Source organism: Bombus impatiens, unplaced genomic scaffold (genome assembly GCF_000188095.3).
Source record: "Bombus impatiens unplaced genomic scaffold, BIMP_2.2 scf_0114, whole genome shotgun sequence".
Classification (NCBI taxonomy): domain Eukaryota; kingdom Metazoa; phylum Arthropoda; class Insecta; order Hymenoptera; family Apidae; genus Bombus; species Bombus impatiens.
Window position 1 is genome coordinate 618,421 of NT_176533.1, and position 21,613 is coordinate 640,033.

The following is a 21,613-nucleotide window of genomic DNA, read 5'->3' on the forward strand; positions in this document are numbered from 1 at the left end:
AGAAAAAATAAGTCGAAAATATAGAATAAAAATTTTTCGTTCGAGGCTTTGTTTTCGAGAAAATCGACTTTGAATTTTCGCTCGGTACGCGTGCGGTACGTTATAACGAATCTCACCGTAGATCGTTGTCTCGATGGAAAAATTGAAAAAAAAAATTTTTATTCTATATTTTCGACTTCTTTTTTCGCGTAGAATCACCCCCTTTCTGCTTGTACCACCAGTTACCAACTACCCTGTATATCAAAAAATTAGCATACAGCGTGAAGATATCTTAAACGTATAATAAGCGTTAAAGATGGTCCCACTCGATATTGAGACTTGTTTAATATAATGGGACGTCGGTTGTTTAAATACTTTTCTAATCTCTGTAAAATATACGCTTGCGTTAAATACGTTCCAACTTCTTTATACATTTTCTATGTACAAATATCGCTCTTCTTATTTCCACGTTCTAATTGCAAGAATACAGTTCCATCTCTCAGAGACACGGAAACAATTTGTATAACTTGAAGAGAAGACATGTCACAACGATGTCACAACTTCGGTTTCTTCATATTTCGTACAATCGTATCGTTCGGATGGGAAAAGAAACGATAACGAGGAAGATATCGAGCAAATTCCTAGGATTTCTTTTTCATAATCGTAACGCGATATTCGGTAAAATCTGCCAAGGCACGTTGATTCAAACTTTGCTCCTCGATCGGTTAATAGTTACGGTACAGCGCGTAAGTTCCTACAAAACACCCTGTATGTGTTACCCCAGATCGGAATTCCTATTCAAATCGATTGTAAATTCTTTAGAAAACTTTCACTTTCACCGTGAAGCCGCAAGAAGTGTCGAAGCAGGCTGATCGAAGTTCATAAGATTCTACGAGATTCGACGCAGAATTTCGATGAAAATCAGGGTGTCCGTAGCTGGTCTCGATCGTTCACGTGTCCATGTTGCATTTCCTCGTTTGGCGCAACACTCGCTGCACCGTGCGTTTCGCAAAGAAAAAGTGAGCGGATAGCCGACTATCTCGGAGGCATTCACATATCTCCCTCGAGCGATTTAAAGCTTGGATTTATGTCGTTCGATCACGTGAAACTTTCCGCATGAGTTGAACGAGATACCTGGACGAACGCTATCCGCAAACTTCACCCATTATCTGTCATTGCCCTACTTTTGATGCCACTTTGCCATTTTTACTCTTCGTTACTCGTTCGCAAGCAGCCTGTCGATATTAAATTCCAGCATTTTGATCGATTCGTGGCAATGATATTTTAATTTGTCCGGAATGTACAAGCGAGTTACGAGTAATTAGTAATTAGAAACAGCAGTTACTTTTCTTCACGGAATCCACAGACCAACTTAGATCATCCGTTGAAAAACATAGCGACGGTCTATTTGATTATTTGCTATATATATATATAATATTGCATACATTGACTACCTAAATATCACTGCTTTCAATTTAACGACGAAAACCTCTCTATCGTTTTAGAGAAACCTTGTTCGCGTGATTAATAGCTGAGATACCAAAGAATTTGAAGTGCTTGTCAAACAACAACGTTTAACGGTTACAAATATTCTTTCATTACTGTATATTGGTTTTTTTGAGATCAATTTAATCGTATGATATTCTATTACGCGCATAGGTACGGCGATTATGAAGAATAAAAGCATTACAGTTCAATTTATCCGGAATTTTGTAATTGAAGAACGCCTTGCCATAAATAAGGAAGAACAGCCGTGGCAATTTATTCTACCAAATGCCATTAGGTTCCACCAACTGATTAATTCAAAAGCTAGTTTATGTTTTCTGACAGAAAATTATAGATCAACGATAGGAAACTTTGCATATATCGGACTTACACGCAAAACGTTTCAGTTTGTCTTTTTTTTTTTTTTTTTTGGTACCGGTTTATCATAATGATGCTTCGTTCATACGACTTACGGATTAGACACGAATATGATAATCAGAAAGTAAATCTTTCGAACGTAACTGGTCGAGCTAACAATATGTTCGATAGAACACACGCGATAATTTGCGTTCGTAAGTAACTGATCGGACGTGTCTATATAATGACGCGAAACGAAATTCATACAACCTCGTCACCAGGTCGTTGTCGTTTCTTTCAAGGCCATACAGCAGAAAATGTACATACTGGCGATCGAACGACCATCCCACACGTGAAAACGGACTGTCTTTTCGGTTGAACAAACCTGCCTATCGGATATCTCGAACGAAACGTTCACGTTTGCAAACTCTGTGACAGCGTTTCCGATAGAATTTATGAATACGAACTTTTAAGATGTGTATCTCCTAAGGCCTTCCATATTTTTTCGAATCGTTTCCTGGATGGAAAATAATCAACGCAATTAAAGTTGTCAATATACGAATTAAGATTTTGCCCTTTGGCAAATTGTTTAGTACCTTTAGCCCTAAGTAGCAAATATTTCTATTCCAGAAATTTATATTCTACAAAATCGCTTGTTTATTTGATATAAAATACATGTTTACGATATGAAAATTTGTTTGTCCCCCGATCAGCAGTGTTGTATTAAAATGTTTAGTCATAAAACGACATGGAAATCCGAAAATCAACATACACGCGCTTATCACGTTTTCCTGCTGCGATCTTCGATTCAAGTTGACTCTTCGTTATACATATGCTAACAGATAACTCTTGTACAAAATCAGTTTTTGTAATATATTGTGAAACTTTACTGGCTCGTTTTGTATACACTGTTACGAAGATATTTATTTTTTTCAAAGTTTCACGATGTTTAATTTACTTTCAGCATTCGAGTAGATGTTAGGCATACATCTTACAAGTAATAAGTACCTACGTGTGGTGGACCCGGATTCGAGATTTACACAGCGAACGTGTTAAGATTATCCAAATTTACACATCCATTGACTCATACATTATTTAGTAAGACGACGATGCTTAGAAATGTAATTTGCATGTAGGAAGTTTATCGCAACGAACGCATATTTCTCTACCTTAAATGTGATATATATTTTACAATATAAAAAGAAGAACGTACAAATAATTGAATGGATATCTGTTCCAAAAAATGAAGAAGTAATCTGATTAAATCGATTAATGCAGATAAACTGATTAAATTTCCCACTTATACAGAGAGCATTTAGGACAATGCACGCGATATCAGTTTAAAATTACATATTACCCACGGTCATATATAATTACATACAACGTACTGTCACTTCCTTGAATGCGTTAAAACCGGTCATCAATGGAGAACGGGATTTCTGGCCAAGATCCAAGATCATGGTCATTTGGCTGACCATCGACCGGTTCCAACTATGTATTACACCTTCCTCAATTCTATTTTCGCAAGATCAAATTTCACCAACAATGATCACGGTTTCGAAAGGATCCTTTTCCTGCACTTATGTACCTTCTTTCTACATGCCTATTAAATTACTAAAAGCCTATTCCAATCTGCTTATTTAAACGAGGATTTTGAAACGAAGAATATTAATAAGAAATGTATATTTATCAATTGCTTCATAATCGATATCGACAAGGTGAATACGAATGAAAAACGATCAACGAAACGGAGTCACCTTAGAAGAGTCACCATGATGTACCCAAATGGTTGTTGCTAACGACATACAATGCCGACATGCAACGTATTTCTCACATTTGACGCGACACAATTTTCGTGCGATTTACTCGAGACAGTCCTACTTCTGCGTGACGAACAATGACATGAGATCCGAACAATGACAAAATCTCGGGGCAAAGTTCATCGTATAAACGTATGTACGAATTTAAATAATCCAACAAAGTGCACAAATGATATTTAGAATATCGGAAAATTGATTTTTAAGATTCGTTATTTAAAATTATTACTTCAAATCTGTATCCATCGAAGACACAATCGCGTTAAAGATAGTTCTATAGTTCTTTTTCTTTTTAAATTAAGGACTCGGTCGACTCTTATGCTAAGGAGGACGTCGGAGTCATTGAAGCGTTGAAGTGGAGCATGATTTAAAAAAGATTGGGAAATTACCGTAGACCTATGCGATGATTAAAATCGCTACATGTCATGATCGCCACTAAACGCGATAGGCGGTGCCAGCACTAAACGTGAATCTATAGAACTTCGTAATGTTTATTATAGCGACGGCTATACGTCCTGCGATTGTGAGAATTCTTAGGAAAGTACTTTCCCATGCATGGTACTTCTTCCATCGTTAGGAGGAAAGGTTAACTACAGATGGTTTGAGGTTGTGCGTTGCTACAAGGTAGGTTGCGATTGGCTCATCAAACGCACCCTTATGAAAATAATGAATAGAAACCTGGAGAAATAAACGATTTTGCGCTGTTTCAAAATTTTGCGATATTGTCATCGGAAATAGGATGCAAATTTTTGTTGCAACAGTAGCATCGATCTTCCTTTGATATTCATAATGAACGTCGTAAATCTTCTCCTGTTCGCTATTAAACTTTTAATGATAATCCAGCGAGTGGCGTTTTTACGCGTATTATTTGCATGCTTTGGGATAATAAAATCAGGGTGATAAAAGCCAAGCCAAACAGAGATTCAAAAGGAAGATATGGAACAATATTAAGGATTCGGAGAAAAAATAGCAGGAAAAAACGGCGAACCTTGCCGACAGGCTTAATAATTTGATACTATCGCCGTTTTTTTATTACTTACACACACGTGTCGTTGCCACGCTAGAGCTGTGCGAAGAGTGACACAATTAACAATGAGAAAAGTAAGTTTGTCGAAAAATCGATTTGAAACAGAGAAGGCTTAATTATTCAACTCATTAACCACGAAAAAGTCTTTTGATTTTAAGAATTTTTAATGGAATATTATTTGCGTATATTCCTTACTGAGCAAATGATTAAAGCAGCGGAGCAAGCATAAAAAAAACTATGAATTGTACAATTCAAAAGTCTCATTAGTCGACCCATAAATAATTTATTTCATCTTCTTGTAATAAACAACTTTTTCTACCAAACTGTTAATTATTCAATGATTTTTTAACTTAATGATTTTATTCCTGGGGAATAAAAGCACTATTTGCCATTCAAATATCTTACATTTACTAGACACGTGTATCTGTTTTCATAAATAACAGAGCAATAAAAACTCTCTATACATATCTATGTATACATTCATTGTATAAGTATAGTACTATGTAATTGATGCTGTACGTATAAATTGAAATGATTCGTTCAGTGATGGCTGTTTTACATTAATTATAAATCTATGTCGGACTTACAGTACTGAAAGTACACGAAACGTAAGAAAACTGTTACACGTACGAACCATGATCATTTTTACAAGTTTAAACGCGCAAAACGAAAAAACATATTTATACATAGTTTTAATAAATTTAAATTAATTTAAAAGTATTAATATGTATATAGAACAGACATAGTGATTTTTACTATGAAAATTGTATTTATTTTATGTATATGTAATATATGAATTTATTTTGAATTCGAACGTTCACAATTACTTAATACCATCTTGATAGAAAAAGAAGTATAGCGCTTTCTCGTGCTGAAATTCATACTGTCTAATAAATGGAATTATAATTGCTCATAATTTGCGATATAAAGTAGATAAAAGAAAACGTACGTCTCTCTGATTTTCGCCTGCAGTTACAGTTACAATCTTTCTTTCTTTCAAGTTCATGGTAAAAATTCTGATACGAATATTTCGCCTACTTGCAAGGTCAAGAATCATGGCCGGTCGAGAAGCCTTTTATGTTTTATTGTAAACATTTTCATTCCCGAACCGAGGTCGCATATTTTTGCATGAACAACTGGTATCGTACGAGGACTTCTGGTTCCTGAGACAAGGAACAACCTACGTCAACGGCAGATAACGAAATTCCATACGAACCATTCAAAACAAATTCTTTAAATTCGAATCTAAATAGTCAATTTGTCAACTATGCATAGATTATACGTTACACGTATAATTTTAACGTTTCTATTTGATTTATTAATATTTGTATTTTCTGTTGCTCTTACTTTGATCCAAACGTATTTTTGGCAAACGAATTTTGCAATGCATTTTGTGGACGCAAATGGACGTACGTAGTATCCATCCTTTTGAAAATCTTGCCATATATTGAAGTTTCACATAAAAAGAATTTCACGCTTGACGTTAAAGTGATTCGCGCAAATGTCTGAACGCTCATTGAAACTTTCTATCACTGCATTATCTATGTCGTACAAAATCTTTTGAAGTTTCATTAATACTCCCACTATTGTACTGACAAAATTTCTAATTTGTAATTTTTTAGTGAATTTGTAGAAGTTTTATGGAGCACTTATTGCAAGCGTACATGTACGCAGAGAATATTTTTTCAGTTAATTACTTATTAAGTAGCGAATTAAACGAAGCGTAACTAGAAGTAAAATTCGCCGAGGCGATTAAACAATTTCAACAAATTTACAAGATTCCAATGAAATTCATTTTTGTCGATTTCTATATCTTGTGAGAAAGTAAGAGGATCGGATTTGTACGGTCGGTAATTGAATCGAAAAAATATGCGTTTGCTGGAATGCGCAAGGAGGCACCTTCCACGCACCTTTTTTTTTTATGGCTGCTATCGTAACTCAATGAGAGGGAACTTGGGAGGTTGTAACAGCGATTCTCACATTAAGAAGTCGCTATGTTATCCTGTGAACGATCGTTGTTTGAAAGCAGTTCCCAGCTGGTGTGATTGTTACGAGAACAATCGCCGAGAATCTTCCAATTGTCAAGAGCCAGTTCACATCTAACGATTAGATAACTCATTCTGAATTCCGTGACTCCACGCATCTCGGCATTCACGATTTTCATTTCTCCGAGACAATGTTACAACGAGCCGTGAATCAACGATACTTGTTCGTCTCGTGCGTTCAAAAACCTCTCTTTAAATAATCTACGTTTATTTATTCAAAACTTTCAAAGGCTGATGTTCGATGCCGTTAAAGTCTAAACGGGGATTTTAATTAATTCCATCGAGAAGAAAGTTGATTTTCCAGATTTTACCTACCTCGCTATCTAAATCTCTACCGTAGAATGCACGATAGATGTAATGAAGTTAATTCACTGTGTACGAACGATTTTATGATATTGCGAAGAAGATTATTGATACTTATGTCGGGTTCTCATTATGATTAGGATTAGGGGCGTGAAACGAATCCTCGTTTGGACTACACATTGTTGCTATGCAATGGAGAAGACTACTACAGAATTTGACAAGTAACCGCGGTGATCAGACACTCGAGAAGCTAATGACAATGATCCTAGGTCCGACACTTGCGATCGACTTGCTTGGCTACGGTGACAGTATTACTAAACTAACTCTCTGTCAAAACGTGGAATATCCACCGAGCGTAAAGACGACAAATCACTCGCCAGTTGCTAGCGGAAGCGTTGTTAGCGAGAAAAAGAAATTTCTCCGATCTTCCTATAGTTGGGACAAAGACTGCTTGTCCGTTTGAAGAATCTTAATTAACAAAATCCTAAGGTTTCTAGCGGGTCCTCAGGCTAGCTGAACTTGTGCTATGTAGGTGCATCGATATCTGGTAATCATTTGAACGAAGGAACCGTTGGAATATTTACTGTCGAGTACCTCTACAGATATTTCTTTTAACAAGGGCTATATTATTATCCCATACCTTCTTCGGCGGCTACGTTCGGCGACTGATCGTCGCCTTGAGCCCAAGCTCATTGTCACAAACCTCAAATAAATACAATTGGGTAAAGTGACGGCAAATTGTTTAATTACAGCTATGGACTTTAATTACAATTTTGCGGATTTTCCCGAAGTTCCAAAGGAGAGGCTCCGGTGTCCTTTTGTTACGTCCCGCGCTGCGCACGCGCCGTAACGTGGACTAAAACTACCAATAGCGCGAGTGAGCGTTCCAATTTGAAATTTAAATAAATTTTAACAATTTGTATAGAAACCAAATTCGAACCTCACAACCCTCATGGAACAACCCGTCACATGACGATCCCTCCACGGTAGACCTAAATATAAATAAGCGTAGCGACATAGAAGAAGCGAAATAATTCCTTAGTTTTAGAGTAGTTAATTCCTCAGTTTTGTGTGATTAGTTTCTCAGTTCTTGGTGATTAACTCCTTGGTTCTTGGCGATCAGTTCCCCATTTCTTGGCAATAATTTCTTGTTCATAGCGATTAATTCTTAATTCCTCTAGCTCTTAATTTCTCAATTCCTTTGCTTTTTTTTAATTCTTTAGTTCCTTAGTCTTTCACCTCTTAATTCCTTTAGCTCTTAGTTTTTGCTCTCAGCTTTTAGGTTCTTTAGTCCTTTAGTTCTTTAGCTTTTAGTTCTTTGTTTTATTAGTTCCCAATTCTTGTTAGCCTTGTTAATCGACGTGTTTGTATTTGTCAATTTGTAAACTATCGAAAATGTATCGAAATTAAAATCTTGTAATTAATAAGAGCGAAAACGTATTGCGAACGATTGTAACTCCGAGCATTCGAAATTTCAACGACCATTCTGTCAATATCCAATTAGAATACGAATAAACATTTTTTTTGTGAAGAATATTTGTCTAATAATATAATAGGATTAAGCGAACATTTATTTTCACCAACTTTAATCCTCTCCCGTGCCAATACTCCTGCGCGTAGCAGCTTAGCCGAAACGTGGAGTTTAATTTCCAATCGCATTAAATAACAAACAACACTAGAATTTAATCTGAATTTAAAAATTAGCGGCAACGCAACCAAAACGAGCCAAACAAAACGTAACACTTTCATCTCCGACACTTAGATACTTCGAGCTTTATCATTTTTATATGTATATATATGTATACATCTTATTAATCCTTTTTTTATACGTTTACGTGACTTTTCTTGTATGTGCATACACTTATCAGTCGTAAATATTTTATCCGATTTGTAAATTAAGAAGAAATTAATGATCGATAGCAACATTTATCATTTTTTTATACTCTTATAATCTTATGAATTCTTATAATCAACGAATAATAATTCACTTATAATCATTCGTCATTAACCATTATTAATCATTGATCATCGTTTGTTTAAAAATTGACCAACAGCGTGTTAAAGTTTCAAATCGCGTCGTACTATTTATAGAAAATTTACGGTATAAAATATTAGGATGCGATTTGAAATTTGTAAAGTAAGGAATAAAATAATCGTAGTTCGATTTATTCGTGATTCTGCAATCAACATACATCTCTCCAAAGATAAGCAACAGTCGGAATACTTTCGAAAGGGTACTGTATCCGTGCAAAATGACAAGATATTCCTTCAAATTCAATCATCGTTATGTTTCCGAATAAAAACTTTATTTACCTTCGGAAGAACGATAATGCAGAGAGGTGACGAAAGGGGGCTATAATTCGCCGCGTTCTTGAACTTTTTAACAGCGTCTGATTCACCATGACACGAGGCAAACTTTCAGAGAAAGGAAATCGGAACGTTTTGTAACGCCGTCCCACGTTCCCTGGTACCATTGCCACATCGAGTCTAGTTTTAGACATTTTTGGACTGGTAACGTTGCCAGCGTGTGCACTTTAGCCCGTAAAATTTTTTTCTTGCCGTTTACGGAAGCGAGTGTTATTTTAATTACTTCCCGTTTCGAGCGCGCAGTTTTGGAGCGGCGATCGACCTGAATTCTTTTCCTCCGGTTTCTACCAAACACCGGATGAATCTCGATAGCGGAAGCTTGATTTCACTTTGGAGCGTCTCTTACGGCAAGTCGATTCTCCATTTCCAGTTATTACAACCGTAGTGTCGCTAATAATCTTGCGACTGACGAGACGTTAGGAGATTCAATTAAAAAAAGTAATCGAGCAATTATCGAAAATGACGATGAATCGATAAATTATAACAATTAATGAATTACCAAAATTAATTTTCTACGAAGAAGAATTATTAAAAATTTGAATTACCGAAGAGAAGAAGGTACAATGAATTCTAATAATCAAATAGCGGACAGAAGATTATACCGAACTATATTTGAGACAGTATTATAATTATATTAAGACCTTGAACCTCCTGGACCATAAACACGAATTTCTTTTACATAAGCACGCACTTAACTGCGTTGAATGGATATTAGTTTGCATGGGCACGAAGAGAAGTGAAACGCGTCAATCTTTGTGTTTACAATTTCGTTGTACCTTTAGGTGTGGCTAATACGTATGCAGCAAACAAGAGAATATCCTATAATGGTTTTTCCATACCATGTTACATTGCAAATGCGGTGCACGCAATGCTTCAACGATGATACCGTCGCGTAGGTCGTGTTAAAAAATTATTTTCTGGCTAGGTCGGTAATCAAGGTATGACATCGAGATATAGGAAGTGTAAGAAACTAACAGTTCGCATCTTTAACCGAGACACAACCGACGAATCTTTTTCTTGCAAATATTTAATATTAATTCGTCTTCTGTAAAGGAGAGCTGAACAAATTTAATCGAACGTTGCTACCGCCACAAATTTTTTAATATAAACCGTCTTTCGAAAAGTTATAGAGCACGATCTATCTCGATCTCAACTCAATATTAATTAAACAACGAAACCCAATCTCAGAAACCGAGTCGCCAATAATCTATCATAGTGCTTGACGCTACTGTGATCAATTAATGAAGAAACGATATTAATTTCTTGCTAGCTACTAATGACATGACATTGACGAAGAACGAACGTCGTATATCAATGATAGGAAAGCGACGAAAAATATAAAGTACAAAGAACCGCATGAGAACTTCGATATCGGGTAGCTTCATCTGATCCATTGCTTCCGCTTTTCTTCCTCGGTTAGAAGTGAGTAAGAGAAAGTAACAATCCTTTCACTCTTCAAATCGATAAAATATCCAATTTTAACGATGTTTCTGTATAAATAGGCGTCGTTATACTACATTTTATTCAAATCTTATTCCTTCCGATCTCGTCCTCGCGCGAATACAAATTTCACGTGCCTAAATTGAAGTCTATTGTATTCTCGTAATTAAATCAATTACATTTCTGAATTACATTAGGATAATATCTTTGGTTAAAACATTGATTTTAATTATACTTCATTCTAGAGGTCAAGAATAAAAATTCTTTTTAATATCTCCCGCAATAGCTATCGACGAGTGATACTCGAAAGAGAAATTTCGTTTACGCCTAAATGTGCATACATTGTAGAATTAGAACTTAAGAGATTGGTTATTAATAACGTATCGAGACATAGTTGACAAAGAAAAATTGCTGTTTTGATAGGCGTGTGACGTGCATTGCGTCGACATACGGTAGAAACTGACAGAAAGCTAGTTAAACATTCAAGATGATATTTCTGCTTCGTCAATAGGTAAATTTCAAATAAGAATATCGTTATCCGGTTACCACTAGCATCGTCGTTTCACTCGATTGCTGCATATACCTATATTATATACATAATTAAATTAGAATTTACAAGTATGTTGGAAAAAGCTTAAACGAGTATTTTACTTTGTGCTATAACATATGCAAAAAAAGAAAAAGGAAGTGAAAGCTGAAATGACACTTCCATAAAATATTCTATATTCCTTTTGTCTCAAGTTGTATATTTATATCTGCTATTCTTTCTAAACTATCTTCTATAGCAAAGAAATCTTTATACTACTACTATACTACTATACTTTATAATACTACTATACTATATAATACTATATACTACGATAAACGATACTTTTAAGTTCAAAAAGTGACTGGGATGCAAACCTAAAGTTTAGGACGTAGTAGTGTACGTAATACATAGTGTCACGTTCCTACTATTCCGCATAAAATACGTATTCTTCTCCATCATTAAAATTCAACCATAAGACTCCTGGTACCGTAGAATTAGATATCAACCGTATCTCTTACTCGAAGTATCCTAGCCGGATAACAGAAGATTCTGTTACATGAATTGTGTTTTCGTGTGGGACGAGAGTGCAATATTCGCAAAGAGAGCAGTGAACGTTCGCACGCAAAGTGCCGCACGCAGTCCTTGTAAAATGTAAATGGATCGTGGTCACGAGTAGACATCAAACGTTGCACGTGTTTATACGCAAATATCCGCGTGGTAATACGCCGCACGTGACAGCCGGCGTTAGAATGCAAACGATCTCGCGGAATGTCGATTTCCGATCAATCATTAATGCCTTCGAACGGAAAGCCGCAAAGTAGGTTGGCAAAAATGTTTTGCGAAACAGAAAAAAAAATCGTTTTCTCGTTGTCGGACACGCGTCACACGGTTTCCTGACCTACTTCGAATCTTCAAAAGTATACGTGCAGTACGAACGAACAGAAATAGTAACGCGCAGCGGACTTCGCCTGTAGAATGCTGTGTAAATCTATAAAACTTACGATTCCTTATTTTTAGCTTTTGGAAAATAACTTTCGAGTCTAGATCAGCTTAACTATACCACAATTCATTATCGGCAAGCAGTAAACGTAAATAATAAATCGTAAAATTAAGATTACTGTAATATAAATAGCGCACAAAACCGATTCCTCAACTGTTTTGGAACCGATATACAATTAAAATGATAATCTTGCAAGAGATGCGTGTAAGTATAGAAAAATTTTTCCAAATATTCTTAACTCGTAAGTCAGCGACGAAAATTAGGTTTCCACATAAACGACTTAATTTGCCTTCCCTGAACAACTGAACTCCTTGCCTGAGAAAAGACTAATTAAATTACTAATTATGTTAGAATCTCCTCGATTTTGGAATCTTTCCTTAGTTTCGGAAATTTATCTTGTTGATAACTTTATCTTGTCACTAACGGAACCAAGTATCTCTATTACGATAGCTTTTTGTCTGTCGTTATGTCGTAAATTAAATTACTCTAAATTCTGCGAATTATACCGTAAAAGAACTTACAAGATTTACGAAAGATACTTAAGTATCAAAGAATCTATGAAAATAGTAATACCACGGTGTTCACATTTCGAGTTAATTCATCGGGCGAAATATTTCGCAAACTGAGTCACAAAAGGGAACAAGAAACACCGTTCGCCCATTTATTCGTTGGTGAACGGTGTACAAAAGAAACGTTAATTAGCAAAAAAACATTCTATGATGCTAATTTCAACTAAATCCGAGTAGCTGGGTTTCACTTTGTAACGCGGCGCCGTAGCACACGGTAATGTATAACGCAATGTAAACGATGCCCCAATTATAATAAGGAACGTAAGCACGTGCTAGCAAAGCCATACACGCGTTCACGCAAATTGTGATGTACTTTCACTTGGATTTCGTTGAATACACCTGGTAGATACATGGAAAGATAAGCAAGCCGCGGTTACACCTTCCGCGCTTACAAACTTTAGAAGATATTATCTTTGTGTCAGAAAACCTTACTGTTTTTTTTGGATTTTACGTTATTTAAGATCTTCCTTCTGAATTCTCCATTCGTCTAGTTTCTGTTAGAAATGTCTTCCAGATATTTTTATATAATGGAAATCTATCCAAGTGTTGTTACTACAGATTAGGCAGCTTGGTTTCAAGGATATGGATTCTTGGTTCTCGGTTGTAAGTTAGAGGTTTGAGATTCCTAAAATGACAAACAATCATATACAACAAAATATACATATATAAATACATATATAGATATTCATGTAACTTTATAGTAAAGAAGTTCAATTATTAGAAAACAGATTAGAAATGAAACAAAGAAGTAAGGTGAAAGTGTATGCGCGTCCTAAATTTCCTTGTAAAACGTTGCGCATCATTCATAACAATCAGGGGCAATGCTAGAAAAATATCAGTGATGTAATCACTGATTGATATTTATAAATGCATCCGCCAATGATTCATATGATTAAAAAAAAAACAGTTAAATGCTAATCCTGCAAAGACGAAGCGCGAGAATTTTAATCCCTTTTTATCTACTAATTCTTTTACAAGCCCTTTAAAATTTTTACATTTTTACACTGAGAATGATCATGACAAGCAACATATTTACAACAACGAATACGTATTTACGTAAGATCGTTAAAAGACAAATTTAACATGTTTCTCAATTTTCCATCTCTTTATATTATCGGCGTTATTTAAAATTGCTTAATCGATGATCGCGCACTTGCTTTGCAGTATAGACCGTTATGTTCGATCTTTATTACGGTACTTGTATTGTTAATGACGAGCATTGCGATGGAATGTTGCTAGATATGTAAATTCAGTTTAAGGCAATTATTACACTGTATCGTGTACTGTACCAATGGCTATATCGTTATTATAATATCGTTATTAAACGAACTGGAATTACAACGAGCATTCGTCTGTGAATTACTGCCATCCAAATAGGAAAATTATATTTTTGTACTATGATTTTTTACAACTGAAGGGATCAAAACGAACTTTGTTCGTGTCCGTCTTTTTACATGAAAAGAAAATAATTTCAATAAGCGTATCTGTAATTCTATCGTATCAAAATTATATGCAAATATCTACAAATCATGTAGAATAAGGTTCCTATCTTGTATAGAAACAAAAGTGACTGAAGTTTAAATTAATTATAACAATAAATACAATTCAAACTTTCACCTACTGTGAATTAATATCGAAGAAATAATCTTAAACACAGGAAGTTTAGTGTGAATTTCTTTTCATTGGATGTTTAAAAAATGACGGTTTAATGAATATTCTTTGCAAATAACAACAGAACTTTCTCTGGTATGTAACAAATATGAAAGTGACACATTTTATGGAGGAATCTGGTCGCAAATTTGTAAACGTCAGGAAATTTCTGCAAGCTTTTGCAGCTCAGTTGCTACTGACAAATAAGTTTAACAAACTATTTAATTATTATTTAAAATGATAAACGACATTGCAGTGGCTATTATTCGTAATAAATACACTGCTCAATTAGATTATTCGGTTAAAGTATTAAACCATGTTCAATTAAAGATAACGTTACCCGTTTTAAAAATACATGTCATAGATAAACGTAAATTCACCGCATATAATATTTTTCAAACATTTAACAAAATTTTACTGGATAAAACCATCTTCTCAATTCTACAAATTTAAGAAGTCGCAGATTTGTTTCATCCATTAAATTTTGTACGCGCTGTATTTTGGATATTTTATATATTTTCATACATTATGCACATTCTGTACATTTTTGCACTTTTAAATTTCCCATAAATGCATAAAAATTTGCAGTCTATTCGTTACATTCAAAAGCAAGAAAAATGTTCGGCTTTTCTCGACGTACCACTAGCTAGCAGCACCTCCATGAAAAACATTTAAACGCAACTCAAAAAACTCATTGTGTGCGAATTTTCAACACAAAGGAAACCGAGGAATTGCAGTAACTTACGGAAGTGTTTAAACACTTATCAAAGTAACTACAAACCTTCTATGGATATTTAAAATTTCATTAGCACTGTAACGATATCGGATTATCATGATTATATTAGCAAAACTTGAAACAAACGTGAAGATGTACATAAAAGCTACAAGGTATATGCTGCAAGTATACGTTTCGCGGAGGTTACAAAAATATTTAAAAAATCAATTATCCATTATATGGAGAAACCGCGTTATTTAGTAGAATCGTCACTAATTCATCCTTAAATATATATCTGCAGTAAATATCTTGTAATTTCTACATAGATTTTCAGATCGATTTCAAATTTCTCCCAATACAATCGCAACAGTGGAGTTCCAAAATCTTTTATATACAGAAATACGTACATACAAGTTTTCTATTGAAAATGTTCAAATATACCGCCGGCCATAAGTATTAGGATACTTATTGACGCTTAAAATATAAACTTACTGCCTTGCGCTACTTTCATTTTATAGTTATTGTATTATAAATCTGTTATCTCATTTAAACCATACACGAGTCCTATAAAATAAAATACGAAATATGAGATAAAATAAAATTTCTTAGAATTTTCCAACAAGTATAACCAGTAGGTATTTTAAAATACTTATCGTCGACGGTGTACACGAGCCACTGTACACGACTTCTCAAACCAGGAAACGAGCGTATAGGAAACGATCTTAAAGAAGTTGATTATATAAAGGTACCTATCTACCTACCAAAAGCGAATTATCGCGTTTAAGAAACTGTTCTAAGCTTATTGTTAATTATAAGGGTGACTGAGGTATACGTTTAGGACAATGACGACCGCGGATGGGCCGAGCCGCGAGAAGAGGGTGGTTTACTCACCGATGGTGCGTCGTTGACGACGTCGACGTTGATTAGAGACGATCAATGTGAGAACTCGTTGGCGTCGCGATGCACGCCGTTCAACATTCCTTTCAGCTTGCCTTGGAGTAACTGGACGCCAAAGCGGTTTCCCTCTCTCGAATCGCATCGACTTCTTTACATTCTACTCCAGCCTCGATCATGGCTTTCACTTCATCCGTCGAGGAAATGGTGAACCATGATCTCGCGGCGACGTTCGCACGCGACGTTGTTGGTCCAGCGACGACGAGACCGCGCAGCTCCGACGAATCTGGATAGAACATGATCCGCGTAACGCTTCGCTTTTATGGGGACTGAGATGCATTTCTAATTACATGCTAGTAGACGACGAGGACTGTGAAAGACGAAAGTAGTCGGACGAGGCAACATTTTCTGCAATCTTGTAAAAAGTAATCGGATCGCGAGGAAGATTATACAGATGGAAATCTTTTGAATTTTAATATCCTTTCGACCTCGTGAAAGACAATTCTGAAAGATTTCAATTGTACTTTAAATCCGATATATTCTCATCTATTACGGCATGAGAAAGGAAAATTAATGGGAATCTTTTTTACAATTTTATGAAGAGTAATTGGATTGCCAAGAAGATTATCTGGTTGCAAATCTTTTGAATTTTAATATTTTTTAATCTCCTCAAAGACAATTCGAAAATGTTTAAACTACCTTAAATCTGATAAATCTCTCTCTCCGTCTCTCCTCTCCCTCGCCCTCTTTCGCTCAGCTATTACAAAATGAAAAAGAAGAATTAGAAATTGAAACTGTGTTCAGATGAAACATAAATAGTTATTAAGAAGGTATTTTTTTTAAGAAAGAGATGACAATTTAATGAATGCCCGACGTTCGGAAAGATTTATAACGATACGATAAATAATAGTAATAATAACGATGATTGATATAGTACTTACTATAAATTATTTACCACTGAACGTTCAAAATATACATTTCTGAATAATTTGGGAGACTAAAACGAACATCAGAAAAAAAAGAGATATTACAAACCTTGAAAATAAAAGAGAAAAGATTAATGTGATAAAATGAAAAAATAAATATAGTAATAGTAATTATATATATCGTAAATAGTAATAATATAGTACAATAATAAAATAAATTTTGACATGTGAGACATAACTCATTAATTATAAATAAAGTTTATAAAATTGTATCAGTTCATTTGATAAAATTTCTTAATATGAATTATTTAATAATTTCTGCAATTAGAGGACATTATAATCGAAGTAGCATATATTTGACACAATAAGTTTCCCTTTCAAACGCGTTTCACACATTTAGAAAATAAGCATTCTAATATAAATATTTGAAGACAAAAATCAAGGTTACTGTGTCGACATCTATGCCCATTTTCTTCTAGGAAACATTACAAAATTGTTTCAGCTGTTAATATAGAATACTTATTTAAATTGCTGAACGAACTAAATAGGATCATCTAAATATCTAACTTATGTATTATTGTATGAAAAAACTTCTCAGGACAAAGCTACATTATTTCAAAAGCCACATACAATGGTGGAAATAGCATTTTCTTATCATCATTTTTTTTTACGGAATTTAAAGGCCATCAATATTTTTTTTAATAGAATCGTATATTTATTCTTCGATATCCTAATAGAGTATGAAAAAACAAATTCAATGATATACCTTACCATTCCTATAATATAATCTTGAAATATTACGTTTGATATATACTTATATATGTATATTCAATTATGTTCAATAGGCAGGTAGCAAAATTAAAGAATCCAAATTTTTCAGCTCTAAGACCGAATCTTTTAACTCTTGAAAACTCGAATGACAGTTTACAATCCAAAGTGTTAATTAAAATTGCTTTTATCTGAATATTCTCTCTGGTTTCATAGTTATAAACAGGCTTTTAAAATCGTCCAATCCATGGACAACGAAACATTATAACCACCTAGCGGTGAAAAGGTGAAACTAATTTCTTTATGACAAAATTAAAATATGAAATTTCTTAATTTATAAGGCGAATTCTTGAACTGCTCAAGAATGAAATTAAACCTTTAACTCCTAGAAATCAGAATATTATACCGTTATCCTAATTAATTAAATTAAATAAGTAATTAATTTATTAAGCACAATTAGTGCAAAGTGCCCTATTTTGAGCATGATAGCACCATCTATCAATGTAAAAGTTTACTTTTTATTAACACATATCACTGATTCATCGGTAATCAAAATAAAGAACCAGGGTGAATATTCAGATAAAAGTAATTTTAATTAATTCTTTGAATTCTAGAATATTATTTGAGCCTTCAGAAGTTAAAATCCTGCTTAGAAGCCTTGAAATTTGAATTTGAATACACTTCGGACGTCGATATCTCGATTAAATGATAATCATCAGTTATATTTTGACAACTTCATTATTTTACTTAATAAGAAGAAGAAAATTTAATTATATTCTTATTTGACATATTTTTATGTATTTCATTTTGAACATGACATATATGAAGTTATTGATTTGTTTATAAAACTTTCTGCACATTTATAAGTACATATGTATGTTTATCCACATCTTTTACAGAACTCTGTGTGTGTGTGTATATCTTACGATGAAATTTTTTATATTCCTGAGCATTGCACATGCACAGTACTTCAAGAAGAATTTTACTACTTGAATGTTACATGAAGTTACATATTTAGTTAGTGCACAGAACAATCTATTGACATTTAATATATAGACAAACTAAGTAAATTAATGCTATCTATTTAATTATAAAAAGATATAATTTTATTTTACAAATTCAAAGTACTCAAAAAATACTGGTCTATAAATATTCGTCTGTATATTTATTTACTTTATTTTTTTAATTTAATTATTCGTAAATAGAAAATATTGTATGAAATAAAATTTTAATGTACATCTATTACATTGATTTTTTAATGTTCCTAGATAAACTGAAAATATAAAAAAGTATGCAGTAACTAAAAATGTTATTACGTAGGGAAAATATTTATGTATATGTAATAAAAGAACATACAAATGAATATAGTATGTAATAATATAAACATGCATACATTTTAAGGAAATTTATAAAATATAATTCAATATGGTTTAATACAGTTAAAAATAATGGAAGAGAAACTGAACAAGAAGAGCCACCGTAAGCAAAGACGAGCATATCATAGACTTCTTAAGGATATGGATATTAAATGCTGTGATAATCCTACACAGGTTAGTATTCATTTATGTAATTTATTCATTATAATATTAGGAATATGTTTTCATTTTAATATATTACAGTACATAATGATTTGTAATGCGGGATTAGTGACTGGTTTACAAAGAAAAACATTACAAGATGTCATAGATCCATTTGTTGACTTATATGATTTAATAATGCCACTAAACAAGTCATATTGTTTTATTAAATTTTATTCGGTAGAAGTTGCTACATATGTACACAATAAAATTAATGGTAACATTAAAATTAATGGACAAAGTACACCACTGTATGCAACATTTACAGAATCAGGTATATAATTTATCTTGAAATCTGTATAGAATTTATTGTATTTTCTTATAATATTAATTATTAATTAAAATCTATACTCACCCATACAAAATATAAAGATTAAATTTTTATATTTTTAAATTATGAATTTGTTTTAGTCCCTGATTTAAATTATTGTGGGTGGTCTTCAAATCTTCCTCCTGGACTTAAATTAATAGAAAATTTTATCACTGAAAAAGAAGAAGAAATGTTATTAAGTACAATTAATTGGTCTAATGAAGGTAACAAAAATCTTGTTACTTTAATAAAAGAACATTACAAATTATCAAATTATGTAAATTTAACTGCAATATAAATCTCTTTTTCAGAATCGTCAGAATTAAAACATAGGAAAGTTAAACACTTTGGATATGAATTTCAATATAATTCAAATAAAGTAGATCCAGATAAACCTATTATACCTATACCTGAAAACTATCGATTTTTAAAAACGCTGTTCAAAAAATATCATGATGCTCCATATGAATATGATCAATTGACAATTAATCATTATTTACCTGGTCAAGGTATGTTTCACAAAGATTATCCTTTAACATACTTCATTTTTTCAAATAAATACAATAGTAATGTTTTAAATTTTAAGGTATTCCTCCACATATTGATACACATAGTGCGTTTGAAGATAGTATATTGTCATTATCATTGGGCTCAGCTTGCATAATGGATTTTAAACGAGAAAATGAAAAAGCTGCTGTCCTTTTGCCTGCTCGCTCATTGTTAATCATGTCAGGAGAAGCCCGTTATGCCTGGTCGCATGGAATTTGTCCTAGACATAATGACATAGTAAAATCTTCAAATGGAGTGACAACTCAACCACGAGGAACAAGAGTATCGTTTACATTCCGGAAAATACACAGGGGTGATTGTTGCTGTAATTTTCCAGAATATTGCGATACTAAACAGAATAACGCTACTACTCTGATCGATAATAAAATAGCTCTAGGAATAGAAAATTCTTATGTACATGATGTATGTATTACAAATTACCATTTATGTGCGATTGTACTTATATTTAATGAGTTATTAAATAAGTTTGCAACTTTTTTATATATAGGTTTATGATAAAATTTCAAATCATTTTGATGAAACAAGGCATAAACAATGGCCCAATGTAACCAAATTCCTTCAAACTTTAAATACAGGTGATATCTTATTAGATGTAGGATGCGGGAATGGTAAATATCTTTATCAAGCTAAAAATATATTTAAGGTGTGTATTACACATCATTTAACTTTATATAATAACAAGCATAATATAAAAACAAACCCTCTATAATATAGGTTGGATGTGATAGAAGTTACAATTTAATGAAAATTTGTCGCAGTAAAGGTTTCGAAGTATCCCTATCTGACTGTTTATATTTACCTTATAAAGACAATAGTCTGGATGCAGTAATATGTATAGCTGTAATTCATCATCTTTCGACTCATGAGCGAAGGAAACAAGCCATTTCTGAATTAACAAGAATTCTTAGGCCAAATGGAAAATGTTTAATTTATGTATGGGCAAAAGAACAAGAAAAGGATTCTATTCAAACAGCTTACTTGCGATATAATTTAAGTAAAAAGGAAGACAATATTTCACATACACAAAAATTAACAGAATATGGTATAACATTACCTGTGCATGAAAATCGTACAAAATTTGTCTGTAAGGATATGCTTGTTCCATGGAAAAGAAAAGGAGGTGGCAACTTCCTTAGATATTATCATGTGTTTGAAGAAAATGAACTATCACAATTATGTTCAGAAGTGCCGAATCTTACAATAAACAAGGTGTATTATGATCAAGGGAATTGGTGTGTAATTTTACGCAAAAAAGATCAAATAAATTAATGAAATCAATTTTTAA

At 33.4% G+C, this 21,613-nt stretch overlaps 2 protein-coding genes across 7 annotated transcripts in view; one reads left to right on the forward strand and one right to left on the reverse strand.

Annotated features, from left to right (window-relative positions):
- The window catches only part of LOC100745603, a 32,487-nt gene extending 16,038 nt beyond the window's left edge, over positions 1–16,449 (reverse strand). Inside the window, exon 1 of the mRNA XM_003486476.4 lies at positions 16,175–16,449. The gene's annotated coding sequence lies outside the window, so the exon portion shown is untranslated. The remainder of the gene's footprint in view (positions 1–16,174) is intronic.
- Positions 16,450–18,349: 1,900 nt separating this feature from the next.
- LOC100746842 (alkylated DNA repair protein alkB homolog 8) lies at positions 18,350–21,613 on the forward strand. Of its 6 annotated transcripts, XM_012381010.3 has the most exons (9): positions 18,760–18,936; positions 19,192–19,238; positions 19,311–19,421; positions 19,491–19,722; positions 19,860–19,982; positions 20,070–20,267; positions 20,345–20,730; positions 20,816–20,971; positions 21,043–21,613. In XM_012381010.3, the coding sequence occupies exons 2-9, from the start codon at positions 19,230–19,232 to the stop codon at positions 21,595–21,597; spliced, it is 1,770 nt and encodes a 589-aa protein (XP_012236433.1). In that variant the 5' UTR covers positions 18,760–18,936; positions 19,192–19,229; the 3' UTR covers positions 21,598–21,613. The 6 variants fall into 6 exon arrangements, with proteins under 6 accessions (XP_012236434.1, XP_012236436.1, XP_012236435.1 ...); XM_012381011.3 differs by lacking the exons at positions 18,760–18,936; positions 19,192–19,238 and adding an exon at positions 18,350–18,438; XM_012381013.3 differs by lacking the exons at positions 18,760–18,936; positions 19,192–19,238 and adding an exon at positions 18,474–18,745.

What these genes read in the sequence shown, in the direction of transcription:
- LOC100746842 (XM_003486487.4), top strand. Translation starts at nt 18,865, where the DNA reads ATGTTACATGAAGTTACATATTTA. An exon ending in GCTGTGATAATCCTACACAG is followed by an intron (nt 19,422 to 19,490) that starts GTTAGTATTCAT and finishes AATATATTACAG; the next exon opens with TACATAATGATTTGTAATGC. An exon ending in TGCAACATTTACAGAATCAG is followed by an intron (nt 19,723 to 19,859) that starts GTATATAATTTA and finishes AATTTGTTTTAG; the next exon opens with TCCCTGATTTAAATTATTGT.